Source organism: Mya arenaria, chromosome 1 (genome assembly GCF_026914265.1).
Source record: "Mya arenaria isolate MELC-2E11 chromosome 1, ASM2691426v1".
Taxonomy (NCBI): domain Eukaryota; kingdom Metazoa; phylum Mollusca; class Bivalvia; order Myida; family Myidae; genus Mya; species Mya arenaria.
The window spans coordinates 57,863,734-57,889,652 of record NC_069122.1 but is presented as its reverse complement, the minus strand read 5'-3'; the positions used below and the strand labels follow the sequence as shown (position 1 = coordinate 57,889,652).

At 35.1% G+C, this 25,919-nt stretch overlaps 1 protein-coding gene across 1 annotated transcript; it reads left to right on the top strand.

Annotated features, from left to right (window-relative positions):
• Positions 1 to 5,097: 5,097 nt before the first annotated feature.
• Positions 5,098 to 25,676, top strand: LOC128236511 (probable ATP-dependent RNA helicase DDX23). Its single transcript, XM_052951409.1, has 15 exons — positions 5,098 to 5,324; positions 10,898 to 11,002; positions 11,981 to 12,089; positions 13,061 to 13,190; positions 14,584 to 14,849; positions 17,017 to 17,193; positions 17,615 to 17,694; positions 18,112 to 18,337; positions 20,706 to 20,851; positions 21,125 to 21,305; positions 21,506 to 21,745; positions 22,561 to 22,712; positions 23,142 to 23,250; positions 23,519 to 23,693; positions 24,089 to 25,676. The coding sequence occupies exons 1-15, from the start codon at positions 5,209 to 5,211 to the stop codon at positions 24,316 to 24,318; spliced, it is 2,442 nt and encodes an 813-aa protein (XP_052807369.1). The 5' UTR covers positions 5,098 to 5,208; the 3' UTR covers positions 24,319 to 25,676.
• Positions 25,677 to 25,919: the final 243 nt, after the last annotated feature.

The following is a 25,919-nucleotide window of genomic DNA, read 5'->3' as shown; positions in this document are numbered from 1 at the left end:
TAAACTGTTATTCCATTTATATTAAAATATTTGCACGCTCAGGCGTCGCACACTATGGTTACCGTTATGATATGAAATCCCACCAATAAGGAAATGGGCAACTATATACATTTCATAATTTTCCTTCATCTTTATATATTACCAGTTGCATAACAGTTCCAAAGTTAGCTGTTAAAACAGTTGTGGGATAACTTACAAGATAGTTGGGCGGGGGTGGGGGTAACTTACATAAGACTTGAGGGCAACTAACATAATAGTTGGGGGGGGGGGGGGGTACATAATAGTTGGGGATAAGCTCTGCAATTATATTAAAGAATCTCTATGTATTCGTAATGTTATTCTTAATAATAATTCTGAATAGTATTCTTCTCTGTTACCACACTGTTTCCGATATGGCGACATTATTTATTTTAAACATACCTATAAATATCCCTGTTAATGTTTACTTTTTTTATCAAATTTATTCTTATTTAAGCACTTACCATGAACTTTTACTTGACACATATAATCTAAGTCCATGTGTTTAGACGATGTACTATGTATAAGTCTCAATAAACGCCTGTTCTGATCTGGTCTGCTCTGTTCTTTCTGTATGTTTGTTTCGACATTCATGGTTTCTTGATGATATTTTGTTTCTTTGTTTTCTTTAAAATAATTCACCTAAGCAATATCAATGTTAGACTGATTCTTTGAAGTTATGAAATGGAATGGTTAACTATACTTCAACTATTCACTCCTGGTACCGTGTGCTAAATGTGTCTTTGACTGAATTCACAAAATGGTGTTATTGTTCTTTTCATTTCCAAAATACATTAGTTCAAGATGAAGAGCAAGGCAGCCCTATTGTCATCCTAGGCGCATCCGTCGCTGGTGGACTGGTATTACTCACTGGCGTTGCCTTCTTTATTTACCGGTATGTATGATTAGCGTATGATTGGACGATGAATTGAATTATGCCTTTATGTCTGATTTGGGGTGTTGTGTAACTTTTATTAGAAAATGTTTATGAGGTAATTTGGTTTGGTTTGATTGCATAATGTCAATAGCACTTTCCAAGCACATACATTAATTAAATGTCTACTGTCAATTTATGATAAAAAAGCTCAGGGTTTAAATAATGCATTCAAAAAGTAAACAAGTAAAATATATATTAATATAAGAGTATGTGTGTACGTGTTACACTTCTGGAAACCCCGCTGAGATTGAATTCTAAATAAAGACAATTGAGTATACGTCAGAGGTATATTGATAACCATGATATTTTTAAGACACAGAAACAGAAACGAGAGGTTTTCTGAAGAAGGACGATCCGACAGGATTGGTGTTTCTAATCCACCAAAAGTGGATGATCGTCCGCAAGGTATAAGTTCGTTTGTTTAATGTTATAAAACATGTGTCATTCTGCATGTATATGCATTTCTAAACATGTCCAAACAGCTATATTTTGTAAATACATTTCTTATGAATAAATTCCCAGTAATACAAGAACCTGCATGTAATAACTAATTATAATACCTTACTTTATGTCGAAGCGAATGTCTACGCTAATACAATTTTACATTTCCTGGGCGACATTCAAGCAAAATGCAATTGAGTTATTTTAAAAAGTAATTATGTATCAAAATGGCCGCCACGCATGCGAATTCGGTATATAGCCGACCTTTTTAATTTTGGGGGGAAAAGGGGACCAGATGCACAAAATAAATTCGAATTATGAAAACAGCAGGTTCGATTTAAGAGAGACTGTTCATGATGCAACAGCGAGAACGCCTCCTATGCCGCATGCATTACTTCGTCAAATCAAATGTTCCCCAATGAGCGGGGAAACCGAAGGTATTGTATGTCTATTCATTTGTTTTTTTTTATATTGTTGCAGACCAGGACACTGACATATATGATGACATACCTGCTAATGGAAACTATTATCAAACAGTAAATGGAGATGGCGGCCGCTCCACTACTGGGGCTTATGCTGATTCTGTCTCTTCAGAAAGAAATGTATATACTAAATTAGACGTGGGTAGTTTGAATGACAAGAGCAACGAATACATTCGTCTGAACATGTATGATTCTAATAAGTATCTGGCGCCAATTTAAATTCGGAAAATCCGGCAAATAGTACAACAACAACACGCTATATTTGTCATTTGAGAGGATGAGAGCAATACCCATCGTTTTCTCAAGATCAAGCTTTCAAGATAATATTATCATTAACGGTTTCATTCGGAGCTCCTCGTCCATTTTTATCGAAAACAACCTCGGATGTATATGGACGGTTTACAATGTCAGAAAACGGTAAACTTTAACTACGCTGCATGTAGATCGCGTAGTAATTTTAATTTAGCAGTTAAACTTAATGACTTAACTCTTGGGATTCTTAATTATGACTGCAATAATACACTTCACTAGCAATCACTTTAAACTTAGATCTACAAGTCAAGACACTACATTTAATTAATGATAAAATTCAATTTTTTAAGAACTACTTCTACTGGCATGTACCGGCATACATCCAGGGTTGTTTTCGATACAAATGGCCGATGAGCTCCGAATGAAACGGTTTCCCAAGTATAGGCAATACATCAATTAAGTAACCAATATGTCATTGTTTCTACTTCATAACAGTGATTATACTTTCTTGTCAGTCGCACAAAAAATGCTTCATGGACTTATATGAACAATGTCCAGTGTTTTAGTCACGCTCTTGTAAGAGTGTTTATGTATAGATATCATTATTGTTTTGTGTGTTCTTAACTGCAGTTGTAATCGGTTAACGTATGTATGCATATTAAAATATGAATAGACATCATTTTTATCAGTATGCATACAACCAGCTGTATAAAACCTACCGCGTCAAGAACTTACCAAGAATTGTAATTCCTGACGCATTTTGTATACACTCAGATATATAAATCCTGATGCATTATGTATACACCCAGATATATAAATCCTGACGCGTTATGTATACACCCATATATATAAATCCTGACGCGTTATGTATACACCCAGATATATAAATCCTGACGCATTACGTATATGCTCATATATATAAATCCTGACGCGTTATGTACCCATATATGTAAATCTTGACGCATTATGTATACACTCATATATATAAATCCTGACGCGTTATGTACCCAGATATATAAATCCTGACGCATTATGTATACACTCAGATATGAAAATCCTGACGCATTATGTACACACCCAGATATATAAATCCTGATCCATTATGTACACACCCAGATATATAAATCCTGACGCGTTATGTATACACCCAGATATATAAATCCTGATCCATTATGTACACGTCCAGATATATAAATCCTTACGCGTTATGTATACACGCAGATATATAAATCCTGACGCATTATGTACACACCCAGATATATAAATCCTGGCGCGTTATGTATACACTCAGATATATAAATCCTGACGCATTACGTATACACCCAGATATATAAATCCTTACGCGTTATGTATACACCCAGATATATAAATCCTGACACATTATGTACACACCCAGATATATAAATCCTGACGCGTTATGTACCCAGATATATAAATCCTGACGCGTTATGTACCCAGATATATAAATCCTGACGCATTATGTATACACAAAGATATATCAATCCTGACGCATTACGTATACACCCAGATATATCAATCCTGACGCAGGTACTTCTATATCATTTGCGTTGAGCTATTGATTGTTTTCTTTCTTGGGAGAGGGCCGTAACTGATGTTGGTATAACTCGTGGCCCGATCCCTTTGCATGTCAGATAATCACTCATTTGTTTTAAATAAGGTATATATATATATGATCTATTTGTATTGCTTTATTGTCAACATACATGCAATAAACTATTATTAAATTAAATTAATGTTTTCTTTTTCTTTTTGAAACGGCGAAATGTTTGTGCTTATCAAATGAATGATGGATATTATACATAGTTTACTCTAGTGTAAATTATAGGACTTGTTGTGATCAGTAACTTCAGATTTCCGAAAGATACGGGAACTATATTGAACAACCTGTGTCGTACGTGGCAACAAAACCGGTACGAACTCCGAATTCCGGCTGGGTCGGGTACGCATTAGAGTGTAGTTTTCGGAATACTACCTTATATGTGTTGTAAGGAACAGGCATTCCTTCAACCACATATACACATGCATATCAGCAGTTGAACGAAAGATCCTGGAAAAGAAATGTTTAGTGTAATCGGTCTAACGAATATGTTTGATAATAAACTAGTTGTTAACCTCCTATGGGCACAACGCAAATGTCTGGAGTCGGGAAATCATGCCAAAATTAAGGATGTATGTATAAATTTCAAAAGTGCATTTAAGACGGAGAAGTACATTACTGTTGTGCCAATGAATGGAATGAGTAAGCTGGACGTTTTATTGGAGAACCATTAGATTGATCATGCGAACTGTGCATTTTTGAGTAGACAAAGTATTGTCATACTTGTTAAACATTGGAATTATTTGTACTAACTATGTGTTGAGTTTATAGTCTATCATGCGACGTACATTATATGTATATAATGTATATACGTGCTTTTACCGGTTTGGGTGACTTATAACCTATCAGGTTGGGTGCAACCATTTGTAATTATGCTGTATTTTGTTGGAATTGTACATGTCACATAGAAAGGGACTTAATTACTTACTTATAAGGGTCACCACACTGGGTAAAGTCGTTTTCTCTTTTAAAACACTCACAATGTTCGCCCCAAAACTCTACCAAACACGAATAACGCTGAAATGAAAAAATAATGTCCCCCATATAGTAATGACCGGTGTAAGGAATTATGTTGAACCCATATATTTACGATTCCCGGTCATAATTCTTTAGACCCCGTGGTCAAAATATATCGACACCCGGGTCATAATATTATTCCTCTACAAGAAATTCTGCGTAAGGGGTCATTTTACTTTCAATTTAAAGAAAATGTACAATTTTAACTTAATATAGCTCCAACTATTTGACATCATATCATCCACACAAAGTGTACCGTAACGTAATATCAGGGGCAGGTAATCATGACTAGCGCAGACCGAGGACCGTTTTGACTTAAACTATTTCGCAAGTGCGCATGCGCAATATGGCGGCGACCATGAAATTCGTCTAAATACGTTTTTAAAACAACAATTAAAACGTACAGCGTGCGTAAGAGGGAAAACTCATCTTAAACATACGAAATGGGACCTGTTGGTCGTTCCCGTTCAAGATCTCCCGTTCTGAAAGATGACGATCGGGTTGAGAAGAAAAAGGAGCGAAGATCGAGATCACGATCCAGGGATAGGAAACACAAAAGGTAAACATAATTAATTTTGTATGTTTACTGAACGGGATAACATTGACAACTCATGATTTTCTTATTTTTATCTCGTTTGTATAGGTTATGTTTGGAAATCTTCTAAAGATTTGCAGATTTCAGATGTTTTGTTTTTGTCTCTTACTGAATTATAGTCCATATAAACAGCCGCTTCAGAGTCTGACATTTTTTGTGTTGGCGACTATTCGCGTCCATATACCACTTGTTGTTTTCCTAGCCAAGATCCCAGCGCTAAGTATATTTAGCGCAAAGATAACGCACACCTGTTTCGGTTAAACTCCACTAATAAAATGCGCATTTAAAATCAGGTAGTCATCTTCAGTTAAGGGCATCAATATTTGATAAAAATGTCAGATTTTCAATGAGAGAATTGCTCCCATTTGTCCAAAATTGGTGAGAGAATTTTAATTTCAGTGAGATTTTTTATAATACATGGATAAAGCAGTTATAAAACAATGCATAACAGTAACTTGTTTCATGAATATCAATATATTTACAAATTAACAATATATAGGTATATAGATATAATATATACACTTGTTCGACTAGAAGGAAACACTTGTTAACAGTTCAGACAGCATGAACATTCATACTCCTTATATTTGAGCAAAATATAGGATTAAGCCATTTTTGCTGAAAGGTGCATTCACTTTTTTGGGAGATGAAGGCTTTCCATTGTTGTTTTCATCTGAACCTGGTATTTTATTTTGGTCCAGAGGCTTTTTTCAAGGAATGCAAACAACGTTTTCTGATTAGACATTTTGACGCTTCTGATATTGTAGACGCATTGAAAATGCAGTTGTAACCCGTGTAAACAAAATTATGTCGGGTCACAAAAAGCTTGAAAACAAGACTTAGTGCGTGGAAGATATCGATCAAAACATTCGATAAGACAAATGCATTCAATGTAGGGGAGGCAATTCGTGAGTAATTCAATAAATATAAACAAGAAGCTATCTGCGACTACGATGCTTTATTTTGTAAAACAACAAAATGGAAAAGGCACAAAATACACAAACTGCGATCAGCGCGAGAATATCTCGCATTTAAGTGATTTTGATGCGATTTTTATGCGAGATATCGCGGAAATCGCTTACTAGAATTATCCCTGCAGTATATCATTTATGTGTCCCTTTTATGTTTTCTTTTAACAATTCAGTGTAGTTGTAATATAATAGTCTAATATTTTATTTTACACTGGTATAAATAAATCGACTTGTGGCGCTATAGGGAACATAATAAATATCCAAATGTTAAAAAACGTTCCCTAAACGCGCATTATTGTGGCTAACTGAATTACAGAGATTTTGTCAACTCTCCTGTTTGTCACCCTAGTCCTGTTCCTAGTTCTATATAGTAAATTGCCAAGATGTTGTGTCATGTATAGAACTATTTCACTCATTTAACCCTAAAGTGCACATATACAAGTTTGGCTGCCATTACCCATAAGCTCATGTATACATTTGGTGTATATATAAGCATTCGGTCGCCTCTTATCAATTACTGGATGTAAACGCATCGCCTGCGTTTTAAAAGGGTCATTTTAATATTTCAATTTCGCATCTTTCTTTTTGTTAAAAAATATCCCAGATCTTGTATAAGTAAAGCTCAGCATTATGGGTATGGAGTTTCCCTTGGAAATATTGTCTGATAAAATAAAAGGTAATTATTTATTCCAAAATGGCGGCGGTTGGTGGAATTACTGGACAAACGAAAAACCAGAAAAAACCTTAATGGCGGCGTTGTTAAATATTTTTTTGCGAGACCAAGTGTTGTTTTTTTTACTAAACATATGTCAATGTAAAGTTTATATGTTGTTGTTTTTTTTGTGAACTAAATCAGGAAAGCATTAAAAACAGTTGACAATAGACATTATTATTATACTTAAAGAGTAAAAAAATATAGTATATACTATGACATATTTGCTCGACCCATATTTGCTCGGACAGGTAAATATTTTTTCGGACAGGCAAAAACTGTCCGGTGGACAGGCAGAATTTTTACAATTTCGGGAAGACTGTCACAGTATCATTTATTTTCGTCTGCAATTCAATGGTCAACATGGCATCCCCGTCAACAAAAACATCAAATCCATTGCTATATATTCAAAAACTTTGATGAAAAAGACTTATGCATGTGGCATTACATGTAATTTAGCAGATTGAGTAGCTGAGATTGAGTGTGTATTGTGTAAAGGAAGAAAGTGTAAATGTTGTTAACCCTAAAAACACTGAAGCTTTTGTTATTCTTTTATTATTCATTTAGGCCACTACTTTTATATAAATTGGTTTACAAAACCGGCGGGTCTAATTTTCCGAAAAGTACAAAAAAAATAAAAAATGAATTTCACTATTTTTTCAAAATTATTTTCCCGACCGTTTTGATTTTGGTGCGAAAGGAAAGAAAAACGCACAGATAAGAGTACGAATGCAGTAGATCTGGACTGGTTTGTTGTTCCGTGGCCGTATTTGCCAATTTATAGCATGTGAGCCAGTCAACTGTTATGGCAGCGCCGATGGCAATGGCGGAATTGACGACAGCAGTCATTCTTTGTATGAAATAATTAATTAAAATATGCAGGAGTTGTTAAAATAACAATAGCAATAAACACTGGCAAATTTAAAAGCCGACACAAACAATAACTGTCACGTGATTGTTGTTATTCCCCGCCAATTTAGGTCATGAAAATATTGTTGTTAATAGATAAAAAATAAAATTGTCACGGCTGCCATCGAATTAGTAGACACAAATATCTGTAAATTATGTGTGAGAAAAACATTTTATAACATGTTATGGTCAAATATCAAATAACAGTGCACTAAGTGTGAGTGGTGAAATCGAAAGTAAAATTTCTAAGTTGATACCGGTGACCTAATTTCACAAGTTCGGTCGATGGTGTTTATGGATTTGAAATCACAAAATGGTTTGGAAATACTTGTTATTGAGTCATGTAAAGCTTGTGTTTATTCTAGATTACATGTTTATTCATGTTTGGGTTAATAGTAGAGTAAAAACAATGAAAGAGTTGAACACATGTCTCGATGACATTTTAATACTAATGCCATGAGTTGTGTGCAAAACATTTAGATAAAACTACACGGAAAACTATTTTGAATAAGTCCATTTCAATTTGTAATGAACTTGATATTTCACTATAAATGAGATTTCTTGTTGTAACCAAGGAATACTCTTTAAAATGAAAAATAAACAAGCATGAAGTATAGATGCCCTGTGAACTCGTGTATACACAAAATGGTGGAGTTGGGAGAAGATGAAAATATCCGATACATAATTATGGATTTCTCTGTTACTATCATTGGTACATAAAGTTAAGTCACATGCTAGATTTATTATTTTGTTATGTGATTTTTACGTACTGATGTGGTAATTTGATGCAAGATTTGAATTTGAAATGGATTTGGTGAACATCCCATGGTAAATATCCCGGTCCGAAAATATCCGAACTTAGCATGGATCGGGTTACACACAACTAGGACACACCATGGTAAAGGTTATTAAAACTCAAATCTAGGTCTAGTTTGGTTTTTAGTTTTTCAGGAATTGCTTTCACAATGTTAAAGCTCAAATGTCTTCATAAAATGTTACTTCCTTATTTACAAAATTGGTAATTATTTCACTTTATTGGCATTTTCCAATATTGAAATAACTGAAACAATGTTTAGAAAATATTATGTATTGTTTTAATACAGTGCAATTTTTTGTATTTTAATGCGAAAAATTGCCTTTTCTTTTTTTTTTTCAATTTAATATTGTTCAGTTTAGTGTTCTGCATTCACTTTTGCTTTAGCATACCCTTGAAGCTTAACAAATGTCTTGCTGAGTGATATTCAATGTATCTTTGATAAAAAGTGTAGTTTATACATGTAAACATGTTTTATAGTCAATTTCATTGATGTTTTATATGCACAGTATGTAAGATTTAAACTGTATGTTTAATTAGAAATTTGAAACTTTGAGTGTATTAAAACATGCATTAATAGCAGTTTAAAAATTTAAAATGTCATGTAAATGATATAAATTTTCAATGTTTTTATGTTGTTCTCTGATTTTTACTTTAAGAGTATGTTTTGTGAATTTTAACCTTTTTTTTTTTTTTTTTTTCGACCACCCGGTGGACATTTTTCCCAAAAATTCTTGTAAACCAAAAAATAAAAAAGGAGTGGCCTTACTTTCAAAATATGTATTGCTTCATACAAAGTGAATCGTGGATTGCAAGTCAAAGATCACGGAAATATTAGCCGTTGGCGTTCTTTTTGTAACATTTTTGTGAGGGGGTCCTTAAGTATAACAGACACCCAGGATCAATCTACTGGATGACACAGGATATTCCTGCCATATTTCTGTGTATTATACACTAGAACATCATTGGTCGGCTTTTTATTCAGGATGAGTATTTTATATGATGGGGGTAATGAAATTTAGATCCATCCCAGCATTTTTAACCGCTTGATTGAATGAAATTATGACATTTCAAAGTAATGATACAAGCCCATCTTGAAAATGCATTCACAGATGATATAATGATTTAAAATTTCATCACTGACACTATTTATTAGATAATTTAATTATCTGTAAAAAATATAATCACATAAAAAGATTTTGCCACAATTATTGGGAGTAATGTTGATCTAAAGGTCATACTCATGATACTGCTATATAAATTTGCAATTTTCAAATACCCCTAAAAAGGGCCTATACAAATAACTGAAATAAGGACTGCTTATCAGTAAGTTGGCTATTGACTGGGAGGTATGCTTGCCTATGTGCTAAAGGCTTAAGCTTAACCAATTAGCTTGAACAATTAATGACCCAATTAGTTGCACGCGACAGTGTGTGTGTCGGCATGTATTTGGTTTCTGTTTTTTGTTTGTATTTTGAAAGCTTGCGACTGGGGAAAATCCAGGATGCTGGTGATGTAAAACCTTTGTCATTCATGACGGTCTCACCTGATAGGCCAAACTCATGTCCTTATCTGTAACTCATATTGCACAGTGTCATCAACTCATTTGTGAATGCAGCAAATCTAAGTGCTACTATTGGGTCCCATTTTAAGAATATCAGAAATTATTCAATATTTAATAATAAATTGGTATTGGACACTTTATTGACCTATATATGCTAAATGCTTTTCTGGGAAAAAAAGTTGAAATAAAAGACTAATGCAAGGCTGGTAAAGATGGAAAGTCAGTGAGTAACCTTATTTGGGTTACCTACATGGTGTAAACTATAAAGAAATGTTTGTAAAATGTCAATTTCCTATAAGAAACTGTCTTAGGGGTTAGGTTGATGTACGTGTATTTGTATTTAGAATAATACATTACTGTTTGTGAATCTTAGAGGAATTCAGATTTAAATATAAAACAGTTTCCCTGAATGCCCTTTATTATGGCTATGTCTGTAACTGCCAGGAATTAAATGCTGGCAGAAGTCCCCAATGAGGCAAAATATTGAAATCTGTTACAAACGTATACAGGTATATCTCAATGTCTGCTCAAACTGGTAAAAATAAATGTTCTTTTATTATATTTCAGGCACAAGAGTCGTTCCAGGAGTAGAGATAGGCGTCACCGCAGTCGCAGCAGGGAGAAAAAGGCTGGCAAACATAAACACAAGGACAGGGATGGGAAAAAAGAGAAGTGAGAAAACAAAAAGTTAATTATTTACACTTGTACAATGTTTGACAGTGTATCTTCTTTTCTAACCATAAACTCCCACCATAACAGAATGGTAACAAGTGACTGGAGCTTAACTGTTCATAAACTTTGCTATGCTGTTTTCTTGTACTGCATGCCAGTTATAATAATGTTTCCCATAGATGAGAAGACATTGTTTTGCTTAAGTTGTCCATGCTCACCATATTGAGGCAAAGCCCCTGTTACATGCTCAGTTCAAAGTAGGATCATACTTATAGGTCAAGGTCATATGACTACATTTTGCGTCTGCTCCTTATCTCTTGTACCCCTTGAAGGATTTTGAAATAACTTGCCACAAATGTTCACCATATTGAGACGATGTGCAGAGAGCATGTTACAACCAGCTCAATTCAAGGTCAAAGACCATATGACTACATTTCGCATCCGCTCCTTATCTCTTGAACCCCTTAAAGGATTCTTTAAATTACTGACCAAAATAATTCCCAGGGTTATTGATTAAACCTTGATACACATGTGTTATTGGTCATCAATATTTATTAATATTAAAGCACACTGAGTCAGTTTTATCTTTGAGACATGTCTGTTTAATGATTCGTCCATATGAACAGCTGCTTAAGACAATTTTTTTGTTTGGCAGATTCTATACGTCCATACTACATGCCGTCTTTTTACAGTCGCAGAATATCTTTTACATCAGTATGAATCGGTGTACTTGTGGCAATTAGGGGAACAAACTTACTGAATGTCCAAATGTTAAAAAAGTTCCCCTTACAAGCATTATTGTGGCTATAAAATGATATGCTGTGAAAAAGTGAGTATGAAAGATGATAGTTAAACATGTATCTTTATAACTTTGCTTGCTTCATTTTAAAGTAGAGCAATTAAAAAGGAGAGTTAAAGTGTTGATGTTAATTTATAAATGTCAGATTAAAGAAACTGATGTCCCAATTCTTGTTTTAGAGACGATGAAGATGGTGAGATCAAGGAGGAGGAAGGAAAGAAGAAAAATCCCCTGTCCCTAGAGGAATTGTTGGCCAAGAAAAAAGCCGAGGAAGAGGCACAGGCTAAGGTATTATCTGTATACATGTAGCCAGTTATTTATTTAAATATTCAAGGAATGAGCATGACAAGGGCAAAAATGTAGGGAAGACAAGCAATACAAGGCCCAAATTTGGGGAAAATGAGCACAACAAGTCCCAAATTTGATGGTAATAAGCGTGGCCAGACACAAAACTAGGGGGAAAATAACATCATTCCAATTGTTACAAAAACATATCCTTTCACCCCATTTATAGACAATTTTCATACAACTAAAGTCTGGGTGCGGTTACAATTGAAACCGATTGGCTCAACATCTCAGGGACTGGCCAAAATACTTCCAGTTGCTAAAATCGAGCGAAGTGAGAATGCTTAAACAGAGTTAAGCAAAATCGCTCCAGGCCCCGTCCTTTACATCAAGTTCAAGGAAATCAAGCCAAGCTATCAACAGGTTTCAACTGTAGTTGATATTCAAGCAGTTTGAACATTTTTCTATTTCTTTATTCATTTTCTCCATTTGTTTTGCAATGTAAAATTTACCAAAGTGGGGGAAGTTATTGATTTGGGTGGAAATTAGAGGCTTTTTTAGCTCACTTGAGCGCAAAGGAAACTTCCCTGGAATGATCCTTGCATGATCGTCCTCCAGATTCTTTCTATAAAAGTAGTTTTATGCAGAACACTGGTTGCCATTGCAACCGAAAGGAAGAACTTCTCAGAAACTGCTGACCCAATTTTAATATAGTTTCCCAGAAATGCTTCTTAGGTGACCCTGTATCCAAGTTCCTAACCCCATGTTGATTCTTGATTTTTTTTATGTCTTTATGGAAAACTTTGAAAATTATCTTCTAAAAATCTACAGGCCGTATTTCACCTGTGGCATACGGGCGGGCGACTTCCACTGTGTTGATCAATAACTTTAGAACCATTGTCCAATAAGGTGAATGATATAAGGCCATCTTGGCCCTCTTGTTCTTGTATTCTTATTTCATTTGAATATTTTAGCCCAAGTTCTTGACCAAAGAGCAGCGTACGGCTGAAGCATTGAAGCGTCGCCAGGAGCAGGTGGAGGCTCAGAAAAAACGAGTGGAAGAGGAGAGAAAGAAACAGATGGATTTTCTAAAAGGTGGAAGAGGTAAGGGTTCTGTTAGAGATTTTTCGCTCTTTCTGTTTTAAGGTAATCAGATTATTTTGTGATCGATATTTAAAAAAAAACTGGGTTATTGAATGGCGAAAACTGTTTGGTTTGGTGGACGTCATATGTTGTCAACATTTCTACTTTTAAGTTTTTTTTCCTTGTCATAAATTAAATAGTTTTATTATCCAATGGATATGATACAGAATACCTGTCTGTATGAAGCCTTGGACAATTACAAATATTAGGTCACTAGGTCAAATGTTAGAAAGAAAAAAAATCCCAGCATAAAATGAAACTTATTATCAAATTGTTATGAAACTTGGTCAGAATATATGACTTTCATCATTATTGGTCACCTCTGGTAAAAAATAAGGGCACAAGGTCAAACACAAATCTCAATGCACAATTGTTTTTTTATCTTCATTTTTATCCTATCTTCATGACTTTGGTCAGAATATTTGAATCCAAAACATAAACAAAATACCTTCTACTCTGAACAATATAATAAAAGGCCGTACAAAGCAATTTTTAGCTCTACTTGCCAAAGTGTCTATCATCTCTGCATCAGTCCTTACGTGCATGCACCTGTAAACAATTGCTTATGAATGCGATAAAGTATTCAGTTTTCATAGTATCTTAATCAAACTTATACAATAGTTAGATATCCATGAGAGCTTGGTTCCTTTCTTTAACCAGCGAGATCGACCCATTTATTACTAGATTATTGCCCTTGAAATTATAAAAAATGCTATTGTTGCCAAGTAAAAAATAGAGTCTTAGGGAGACAATTCTCTGTTCAGTCACTGGTTTTTGATTTTTTTTTTTTTTTTGCACTCCCTTACCGTTGTAAAAAAAAAGAACCGAGCAGTTTAAGAGAGATAACCTGTACTGACTTTGTGCAGTTGGTTTTCTCCCTTGTCTTTGTGAACTGTCACCATGTTGCCTTTTACCCATACATACATGCTCTGGATTGAAAATGGCCATACGAGCCATGCCAGTAGAGCATAGGCCCTCATGAAGCCTCATGTTTATTACTGCCCACTAACCATACATTTTTTGGGGAAAAAAACATTGTCTTTGTCAAAATGAAAAATCTGGCCATAATGCGGCATTCTGCATTTCCCCTAGTTAGCAAATGACATACAGTACGGTAATAACCTTCCGGTAAGATGAAAAGCCAGGAAACTATTTTCATGCTGTTTCTTGTCTCAGAATAAGTTGACCTTTTCCCACATGTACTTGAACAATTATATTCATCATATTTTTATTTTTATAATCACTACACAACCTTTTTGTTTGTGGGATCAGTATTAATGCAGGTAAGAATTCCTTCATTAAGGAATTCTTTCATATGTCATAACACAGTAACATTTCAGATCTTATCTTTCAGATGATCGTAGAGACAGATTTGATCGTGACGGAGATCGGCGTGATGATCGTCGCCGTGACGATCGCCTACGTGATGATCGTCTGAGGGATGACCGTCTGAGGGATGACCGTCTTCGTGATGATCGCGTTCGTGATGATCGTGGTCGTGACAGTGAACGATATCGAGAGCGTGAACGTGATGCCCCCATAGATGGGGCGTCCAAAGATGATCCACTGAATGCACGGAAAGAAGTGAAAGACAAAGAGAAAGAGGCAGAAGCAATCAAGGTTGGTTAAGGGGCCTGCATCAACAATGATCTTTGTGTTGCCTTTGGAACAAGATAGGCATATAATTTTGCAGATGTTTGGTAGCACAGTCTGATGGTTGGTCGTTATGCACATCTTGTCATGTCTGCACTATAACTTGAAAACTATAATGTTAGGGTCATGAAATATCAGTCGTTGGTTACCTGTTATAATTGCATGACCCCTCTTGTTTTGGGGACGGTAGGTCAAAGGTCACATCCAGCAGTTTATGAAGTTTGTCTGGACAATGACTAGACAAAGGTTTGATTAAGGACCATTAAACTTTCCTTGACATGTACCTGACCCCTTTAGTTTGGGATTAGGTAGCTCAAAGGTCAAGGTCACAGCTAACATTTTGTGAAAACTTGATGCACACAATAACTTAGACTTAGAATCATCAAATCTCAGTGGTACGTTGTCCTTGGCCAGTACATGATCCAGGGCTTCTAAAAGCTGACAACATGCCGCTCTGGACAGATTTTGACTTTGCTGGACCAATTGCATATCATGATCTCTTTTGCTTTCGGACAGTATGTCAAAGTCACAGACACCGATTATTGAAAAACTTTGTTTACAAAGTAACTTGAAAACAGTTTCTCATAGGACCATGAAATGCCAATACAGTTGAACACCGCTATTCCGAACACCGTTTATCCGAAATTAACTAAATTTTTGGTCTTTATTCCGAAATCGCTATTCCGAAATAATCGCTATTCCGAAGTAAATATTACGGTTCCGATTTGGTTTTTCACATCTATTTATCAATTCTAATTTCAAACTCCAATGTGTCAAAGTTTCTTCACACCATACTGTGAATGCACTCGGGCATCGCCTTGAGGTGACAATGGAGCACAATTGGTGCTTGTTAAAGAATGACATTGAGCATGTGTATGTTACAAACATCGATGTCAGAAAATGAGTGATTCATTAAGGTGATGTATTGTGTATATATTTGCTGGTTAACACAATCTGAATATCATTCGAAAATGTCTATCTCATCTGCTTCGATCGCCGCATTGCTCACTCTACCCCCTACTGAACAATCCGAAATGCATACATGGGCTATCATTTTGTTTTAAATGTTTTATGTTGTTTTAATAAAGAAGTATAATAACGAATTATTTGTCAATTGTCAAACACTAAAATTGTTTTTGTACACGAAATATAACTCAAACCGAGTGTATCATATTGGTAATGTGTAACTAACATTGCAATCTTTACGACATAGTATTTCACATCATCTATATATTCGTGAACGCTTTCATTTGCGGAAAATTGTTTATCCAAAACACCGCTATTCCGAAGTAATTTGTTGGGTCCCTTCGATTTCGAATTAACTGTGTTCAACTGTAGAAGGCTACCCTACTCAACATTTTTTTTGGGGAAAAAAATAAAATGGGATCATGACCAGTAGATGACCTCTTTTGATTTTGAACCAGATGGTTAAAGACCATGGTCATGGTTACCTTTATTCAAAAAATCTTTTTGCTAATTACATACAAGACAACCTTTGATCATAGCCTTAAGCCCTCAAACTTAGTAGGATTATTGATCGTGACCAGTAAATGAACCCTATTGATTTTGAGGTCAGTGGGTTGAAGGTCAAAATGGTAGTGACTTCAAAAAAAAAACTCTATCCATCTCAACGTAACATGAACAATATGGTGCTCAAGACAGAGTCAGTTGTAATATTGATCATTAACAGTAGATGACCACCACTGATTTTGTGGTCAGTATGTTAAATACAAATGTCATAGTGACCCCTTTTAAACTAAAATTGAAATTTAAATGTGTTTCAAAATGGCAGGAATTAATGTTTTCTGTTTGCAATCTATCATGTTACGGACAAATTTAGTTTCAAGGAGGCATGTTGTTTCACAATACATCTCTTGTCTTAAGGTGTTTTTTGTTATGCTGCTCCTGCTAGCTGTTGTTTTTTAATTTTTGTCTTCATTAACTTAATATTTAAAAAAATAGAACTAAAATACAATCTATTTTATTGTCACAGTTTTGCAGCATATTTGTCGTCATTTATTAGGCATGAAAAAGAAGAAGCTTTTTTTTTTTGTCTGAATGACAAACAGTTTGTGTCTTATGACAAGACCAGCATTTTTGTCAATGTTTACATTTTTTTCACACCAATTTTCAGGAGCGGTACCTAGGTATGAAAAAGAGGAGAAAGCGTATCCGTCGTCTAAATGATCGGAAGTTTGTATTTGATTGGGACGCTGGTGATGACACTTCCGTCGATTATAACCCGATCTATAAGGATAAACATGAGGTTCAGTTCTATGGCAGAGGGCATGTTGCTGGAGTTGATATAAAGGTATGAATAACATACAAAGGGGGTCCAACTTATCAACATTTGTATTATACCATCAATGGTAATCCAATATATATATAATTATAATATATTTTGTCGTGCACTCCTTCGTTAGATGGCCCTGTACATGTGGCGTTATTTTTCCATCTTTCAAAAAGGTTGGACATGACCTTAAAGAGTTTTAGCAAGTGTTACATTATTTCAATATACAGTTATAAATTTGTATTCATTTATATTCATTAATTTTTTGATTAAGTAAGAAAGAAGATTCACAATATATAGTTATATATATGTTTTGTCATGTTTTCGAAGTATGATTTTTCTTCTTAGTCTTATATTCATTATTATATGCGTCTTAATACTAGTGTTGAAAATAAGTATACAGCTGTAGTCGGTAAAATAGTGTTCTGTTTTTATTCCATAGCAACAAAAGAAGGACCAGTCCAAGTTTTACGGAGATTTGTTGGAAAAGAGAAGAACTGAAGATGAGAAGAGTCAGGAAATGTATGTACAGATTTTTTTGGCTGAAAGCATTGCAGACAGAGGGATAACTTTTTCCATTGTGGCTCGCGTTGTTGTCATTGTCCGCATCATCACACTTACGATTCTGATCATTAACTTTTCGACATATGGGTGAAGAGTCTTTCGTCATTCGTCACATACTGTGACAGCTCTTGTTATCATTACTTTTAGCGTAAGGGAAGTAAAAATTGTGTGTAGTTTGATCCATATTTATAGTTCAATAGCTAGCTTGTTGTATTAAAGTAGATGGTATCAATATTGAATGTTGGGTATGTTGCATCAGCATGTACTGATATCAGAAACTAAATGTACCTGCTACAAAACCATTATACAACAATACTATATAATGTTGTCTTAAAGATATCTTTAAAGAGTTTATCTCCTTTTTCATATTTTCAGAAAACGACAGAAGATTGAGAAAGAAAAAGAAAACAAACATAAATACGATGATCGTCACTGGACGGAAAAATTGTTGGAAGAAATGAGGGAACGAGACTGGCGTATCTTCAAGGAGGACTATAACATCAGCTGTAAAGGTGGCAGGATTCCAAACCCAATCAGAAAATGGAAGGAAGCTAACCTGCCAAAAGAATTGCTTGATACAATTGATGCTGTTGGATATAAGGTTTGTAGTTACTCTGCACAATTGATGCTGTCAATATAAGGTTTGTAGTTACTCTACACAATTGATGCTGTCGGATATAAGGTTTGTAGTGACTCTACACAATTGACGCTGTCGGATATAAGGTTTGTAAATACTCCACACAATTGATGCTGTCAGATATAAGGTTTGTTGTTACTCTATACAATTGATGCTGTCGAATATAAGGTTTGTAGTTACTCCATACAATTGATGCTGTCGGATATAAGGTTTGTAGTTACTCCATACAATTGATGCTGTCGGATATAATGTTTGTAGTTACTCCATACAGTTGATGCTGTCAATATAAGGTTTGTGGTTACTCTTCATAATTGATGCTGTCAATATAAGCCTTAAAAGTTTGTTGTTACTCTACACAATTGATGCTGTCAATATAAGGTTTGTAGTTACTCTACACAATTGATGCTGTCAATATAAGGTTTGTAGTTACTCTACACAGTTGATGCTGTCAATATAAGCCTTTAAAGTTTGTTGGTACTCTACACAATTGATGCTGTCAATATAAGGTTTGTAGTTACTCTACACAATTGATGCTGTCAATATAAGGTTTGTAGTTACTCTACACAATTGATGCTGTCAAATATAAGGTTTGTAGTTACTCTACACAGTTGAAGCTGTCAGTATAAGGTTTGTAGTTACTCCATACAATTGATGCTGTCAATATAAGGTTTGTAGTTACTCCATACAATTGATGCTGTCAATATAAGGTTTATAGTTACTCCACACAATTGATGCTGTCAATATAAGGTTTGTAGTTACTCCATACAATAGATGCTGTCAATATAAACTTTAAAGGTTTGTAGTTACTCTACACAATTGATGCTGTCAATATAAGGTTTATTGTTACTCTACACAGTTGATGCTGATGCTGTCAATATAAGGTTTGTAGTTACTCCACACAATTGATGCTGTCAATATAAGGTTTGTAGTTACTCCATACAATTGATGCTGTCAATATAAGGTTTGTAATTACTCCATTTACTTGATGCTGTCAATATAAGGTTTGTAGACTTTACTCTACACATTTGATGCTGTCAATATAAGGTTTATAGTAACTCCATACAATTGATGCTGTCAGATATAAGGTTTGTAGTTAATCCACACAATTGATGCTGTCGGATATAAGGTTTGTTGTTACGCTATACAATTGATGCTGTCAATATAAGGTTTGTAGTTACTCTATACAATTGATGCTGTCGGATATAAGGTTTGTAGTTACTCTACACAATTGATGCTGTCGGATATAAGGTTTGTTGTTGCTCCACACAATTGATGCTGTCGGATATAATGTTTGTAGTTACTCCACACAATTGATGCTGTCGGATATAAGGTTTGTAGTTACTCTATACAATTGATGCTGTCGGATATAATGTTTGTAGTTACTCTACACAATTGATGCTGTCGGATATAAGGTTTGTAGTTACTCTACACAATTGATGCTGTCGGATATAAGGTTTGTTGTTGCTCCACACAATTGATGCTGTCGGATATAAGGTTTGTAGTTACTCTATACAATTGATGCTGTTGGATATAAGGTTTGTAGTTACTCCACACAATTGATGCTGTCGGATATAAGGTTTGTTGTTGCTTCACACAATTGATGCTGTCGGATATAAGGTTTGTAGTTACTCCACACAATTGATGCTATCGGATATAAGGTTTGTAGTTACTCCACACAATTGTTGCTGTCAGGTATAAGGTCTGTTGTTACTCTATACAATTGATGCTGTCGGATATAAGGTTTGTTGTAACTCCATACAATTGACACTGTCAAATATAAGGTTTGTAGTTACTCCATACAGTTGTTGTTGTCGATTATGAGGTTTGTTTTTACTCCATACAATTGATGCTGTTGGATATAAGGTTTGTAGTTACTCCATACAGTTGTTGCTGTCAGATATAAGGTTTTTAGTTACGGCATACAGATGTTGCTGTCAGATATAAGGTTTTTAGTTACTCCATATAGATGTTGCTGTCGAATATATATATATATATTGGTTCTCATTCACAATTTTGTGTAAATGTGTACATTTATACATAGATTGGCCTTGGAGCAGAAGGTCTCTGGTTTTAACGCTCCTAAAAGTACAAATGACCGCCCATGAATGATTTAGTATTGCAGAAGTCCTTAAAAATTACATACATTGACTGTATATAGCTGATTCATAATCTATATGCATGTATAAATATCATACATATCAAATTAGGTTGACAGCTATAAAAACTCTTCAAAGCTTTTCTGCTACTTTTCTAAAGTGTAACATAAATAACAACTTGCATTCCATACTTGTCTAGATTGATAAATAATTCACTTATGTTGTGCTGATTTCAGGAGCCATCCCCCATTCAAAGAATGGCAATTCCGATTGGTCTGCAGAATCGTGACATTATCGGTATTGCCGAGACTGGTAGTGGTAAAACAGCTGCCTTCCTTATTCCTTTGCTGGTCTGGATTACATCGTTGCCAAAAATAGAAAGGTATGATCAACTGAATTAATTTAATGTTTGACATCTTGTAATGAAGACTTTTTCTGTTGTGTATGATATTTATGCTTATGTATTTAAAATTTAAACCTGACCTCATCAATAAAGGCTCCTCGCTATATGATGCTCAGCACAATTTATTAGGTCAACTACCTATCCATTTTAATATTACTGCATGAAATAAGATTTGACAAGTAGTCACCTATTTTGATTTAATGCTTGTATTTTATCATCCTTATACTCTAAAGTCATTGTTTTCCATTACAGAAAAATAGATATAATCGACAAAGGCCCATACGCAATCATCCTCGCCCCGACAAGAGAATTGGCCCAGCAGATCGAAGAAGAGACAACCAAGTTCGGAAAGTTCATCGGAATTCGGACAGTGGCTGTTATTGGTGGTATCTCGAGGGAAGAACAGGGGTTTAAACTGCGACAAGGCTGTGAGGTATGGTTTAGAACAGGGTTTAAACTGTCATAGGGCTGTATGGTTGAAGAATAATTTAGATACAATTAATTAGATTAGTGTTTTTTTCTAATTTTCGCAATCTTCTTTTGGATCTTGACAATGGTATGTCCAAGGAAGTTTTTTATAACACTGCTTTAAATAATGTCAAATGATTATTGATTTTCTGTGATATATTTCAGATTGTAATAGCTACTCCTGGTCGTTTGATAGACGTCTTGGAAAATCGATACCTTGTTCTGGCTCAGTGCACATATGTCGTACTTGACGAGGCTGATCGCATGATTGACATGGGTTTCGAGCCAGACGTGCAACAGATCCTTGAGTACCTGCCGGTTACAAATCTTAAGCCGGATACAGAAGACGCGGAAGATCACGAGAAAATGTTGGCCAACTTCAATACTACTCAGAAATATAGACAGGTGGGTTGCAATGTATGTGTAAATAGTCAGTATTAGATCAGATTCAAGTTAGGAAAGGATTTTCTGGCTTGTTGTGCAAAACAAATAAGAATTCTTTGTAGTGGTTGAAATAAGTGAGGCCTGCCAACCCTGCTCAAGTAAAGACATTCTTGGCTGGTTTGAAACATTTTTATGCCCCCACAAAGTGGCGGCATATAGGGTTGCCCTTTTCCGTACGTACGTCTGTCTGTCTGTACGTACGTACGTCCCGAAGATTGTTTCCGATCTAATTCTTGAAAACCGTTTGTCCAATCCTCACCAAACTTTAAACACATGTTTGTGACCATAATATCTTGATCAAGTTCGATAGTCATGGAAATCGCTTTAATCATTTAGGAGTTAGGGCCCTTTATTTCCCAACAATACTTAAAAAATATCTTATCCGATCTAATTTTTGAAAAGGATTTGCCCTTGTGCAGATTATCCTGAATAATCATTATGGCTTATTTTCTGTGACAAAAAATCGAAGTGGGGGCATCCGTGTCCTATGGACACATTTCTAGTTGTTTCGAAAGTTCTGATGGGCTAATGTATCATTAAAGAGTTGGTGAATAAATAAACCCGGTAGTATGTGTTGATGTACTGAAACTAAAAATAGAATAATATGCCAACATGTACACAGCTTAACAAAGTTCCTTCCTAATAAACAAAGCTACTGCCTGTACAGACATAAATTAAAAATAGATTACAGTTAATGACAGTTCATAAGCTGCCTGCTCATCATAGGTGCATGATATTTTGCAAATTGTACCTATAATTTATTTTGTTTCTTTCAGACTGTCATGTTCACCGCCACTATGCCTCCGTCAGTTGAGAAGTTGGCTCGTAAATACCTCCGTCGTCCAGCCGTTGTGTATATTGGCTCTGTGGGCAACCCGACAGAGAGGACAGAACAGATTGTATACATGCTGAACCACCAGGATAAGAGGTAGGCTATATCGGCAGTTAGTGACAGACAATGATTCAAACTTTGTATCCACCTTGGTCATGGTCAGTCGATGACTCTTGTTGATTTTGGGGTGAGGTCAATGGTCATTGTCATGGTGACCTTTAATTGCAAAATGATGCCTCCGAACAGGCAACACATCTGATTTGCCACATATAGTTATCAACATGTGAAATGCATACCTGCATAAGTGGCATCACTGACTTTTATTCTAGTCTTGTGAACTTTTGTATATTTTATTTTTACTCTGATGGTGCATCTCGAAATATTAATGGCCGAAAAGCCACACTAGTCGGAAATAACCTCACGACTTATTCAAATTAATGATGATTGTTGTGACCAAAATAGATCACATACATTTCAGAAACCATCATGATCATGTAGTTATAAGAAATTGCATAATTTATCCAGGAAGAAGTTATTGGAGATTCTGCAGGCTGGCCTTGATCCACCAGTGCTTATTTTTGTCAACCAGAAGAAGGGAGTGGATGTGCTCGCAAAGTCACTCGAGAAAATGGGGGTAGGTGATTGCTTTACCGGATACTTGGATAAGAAAGTTGTTACCTCTGGCTTTCATAAATGTTCTGTTATACACCTTGGTCAACTGAAAAAAAAAAACACTAACAACATTGACTTTCTGTCTGTCGCACTTTTTGTAAATACACCAATCAATCTTGTATTACAGTTCAGTGCAACTACACTTATGAAGAGGAGAAACAGTTATGGACATAGTAAAATATAATTTATTACCTTTTCAAAGATTTAACCTATCAATATCCATATTTCAGTTCAGCGCGACCACACTTCACGGCGGGAAAGGCCAGGAGCAGAGAGAGTTTGCCCTCGCCAGTCTCAAAGGTGGTACAAAGGATATTCTCGTCGCTACTGATGTGGCTGGTCGTGGTATCGATATCAAAGATGTCTCACTTGTACTCAACTACGATATGGCTAAGAATATTGAAGGTATGGATATTGATGTACTAATTTTTGGATGGTGGGGGCTGGGAGGTGTCTTAAACTGCTCTTGTATAAATTCTCTAACAAGGGCTGTGGGTTCAGTAACTATTCTAAAAGGAATGATAACATAAGGATTGAGAGCTTTCCAATTCAGGATATCATATGATTGTTAAGTTGTTTTTTTTCCAACATATGAATTTAAAAGAGTAAATTACTTTAAAATTAATATAAAAGGTTTTGAATACAGTTTCAACAGAGATCTTAGCCCCATGAGACTGAATGTTTTCGGCCTTAACTCCTCATACTCAACTACATTTTCAGGATTGGGATTTATCGTCTGTACAATATCTAGATGTTAAAATATTTTGCTACTTTCTAATACTTGACTTTCTCTCTTTCAGACTACACTCATCGTATCGGAAGAACTGGTCGTGCGGGCAAGTCTGGTACTGCGATCTCATTCATTACGAAGGATGACAGTGCCGTTTTCTACGACCTGAAGCAGGTTATTCTCGCGAGCCCCGTGTCCTCATGTCCACCAGAACTTGCCAATCATCCGGACGCGCAGAGTAAACCAGGAGCAGGACCAGTGTTTAAGAAGCGAAAAGATGAGACAGTGTTTATACACTGAATTGTTAAAGTGTTAGATCTATGTTTAAGAACTTGTTGAGGAGAGAAAAGATGTGATGAGCTGTAAAAGTTTAAGATCAGTGTTCTCATTTTGAAATCAGAGTATTCAGTCTCATGTGACCTTTTCCATTAAAAATACAAAACACAAGAGGTTGTTTATGAACTGAATGTTTTTTTGTGAAGATCAAACGTTTGACTTATATGTATCAGTATCTTTTTGTTATAGAACTTGTTCATGTTGGTAAAAGATGAGATGGAGTTAATTAACTAAATTGCACAAATTTATTAAAGTTTAAAGTTTAAGTTCCTTTCATATATTATAGAAAAACAATCATTATAAAATTAATTTCCAGTTCTACCACTGTTTAACGTTGTTGAAAAAATGCTTAGCCATTGCTGATGATGTAACAAAATATGTCATTACCAGACAGAATTGAATTGCAGCAATGTCGAGCACTTAATGGAATTATTGTTTTCGAAAATAACTTGCCTAAGAGACTGTTTTTGTTTAAATCAGAAGATCTTGGGGATTAATTTTCACGGAGAAAATAATGACATTCTTGCAATGTAATTATAAACAAATGTATGCAATTAAATGAAACAGTGAAAAGAGATATCAGATAGTTTGCAAGTTGCAATAGGCATGGATGATATTTGAGAGACTAACCATGTGCTATTGAAAATTTGTCATGTTATACTGTAGTCTGGCCTGTACATGTATGGTCATCTCAAGTCCAAGTTTCTTAGACTAGTATTCTCTACTCCAGTCAAGTCTAGGGCTGATTGAAACTCAACACATTTATGGCCCAATAAACACGACATTTAGATTATACAACCATGTACTATTATTTACTGATGATATATAATCCCTTTACTGGTCAATCGGTAGATAAAAGACAACCAGTCTCTTGTTAATTCTGGCCAAGCTGGTAAATTCAGTATACATCATTATTTTTTATCATAAACACCTTTCCTGGGAAAATAGATAATTATGTTGTCTAGACATAAAGTCCATAAATGCAAATAACCACCTGTTTTACCACAGATACTTTCAACATACTCCCAACTCAGCCTGGCAGCCATTGTAACCGTCTTGTGCGTAGGTTATTAGGAGAGAAAAACATGACTATAAATGGCGACCAGTCAGCATATAAAAATGCTATTATAGGCATGATAATCACGACTTGGTCACTTAATAGTGCTATCTTATGTGCTATCGTTCTGTTATAAGATTGCATGATCTGAAGAACATTAATTTTTTTTAATTAATACAATAGTGGAGTATGTGCTAATTTTCTCATTCACTCGTATTTCAATATTGTCTTGTTTGTGCTATGAAAAAATAAAGTTAAAAGCACATGGTTCTGTTGCTTGTTTAGTTTTTAAGAAGAAAAAAGCCTATACAAAATTTTAAACTACAAACTGCTTAAGACATTTTTTAAAACCAAGTACTCGTGACTCTTGTTAGAAGTGACACAACCCCTGCAGGCCTGTCCCCCCCCCCCCCCCAAATCGTCAAAGTTTACTTTTTAAAAGAAAAAAAAGTAATAAACTATGGGGCCCATAATGCACCATTTCGGTCTAGAAATTGTTAAAACCCTA

Coding starts and splice junctions, on each gene's coding strand:
- LOC128236511 (XM_052951409.1), top strand. CDS start 5,209: ATGGGACCTGTTGGTCGTTCCCGTTCAAGATCTCCCGTTCTGAAAGAT. Junction 23,251..23,518: donor AGTCACTCGAGAAAATGGGG/GTAGGTGATTGC, acceptor TCCATATTTCAG/TTCAGCGCGACCACACTTCA. Junction 23,694..24,088: donor TATGGCTAAGAATATTGAAG/GTATGGATATTG, acceptor TCTCTCTTTCAG/ACTACACTCATCGTATCGGA.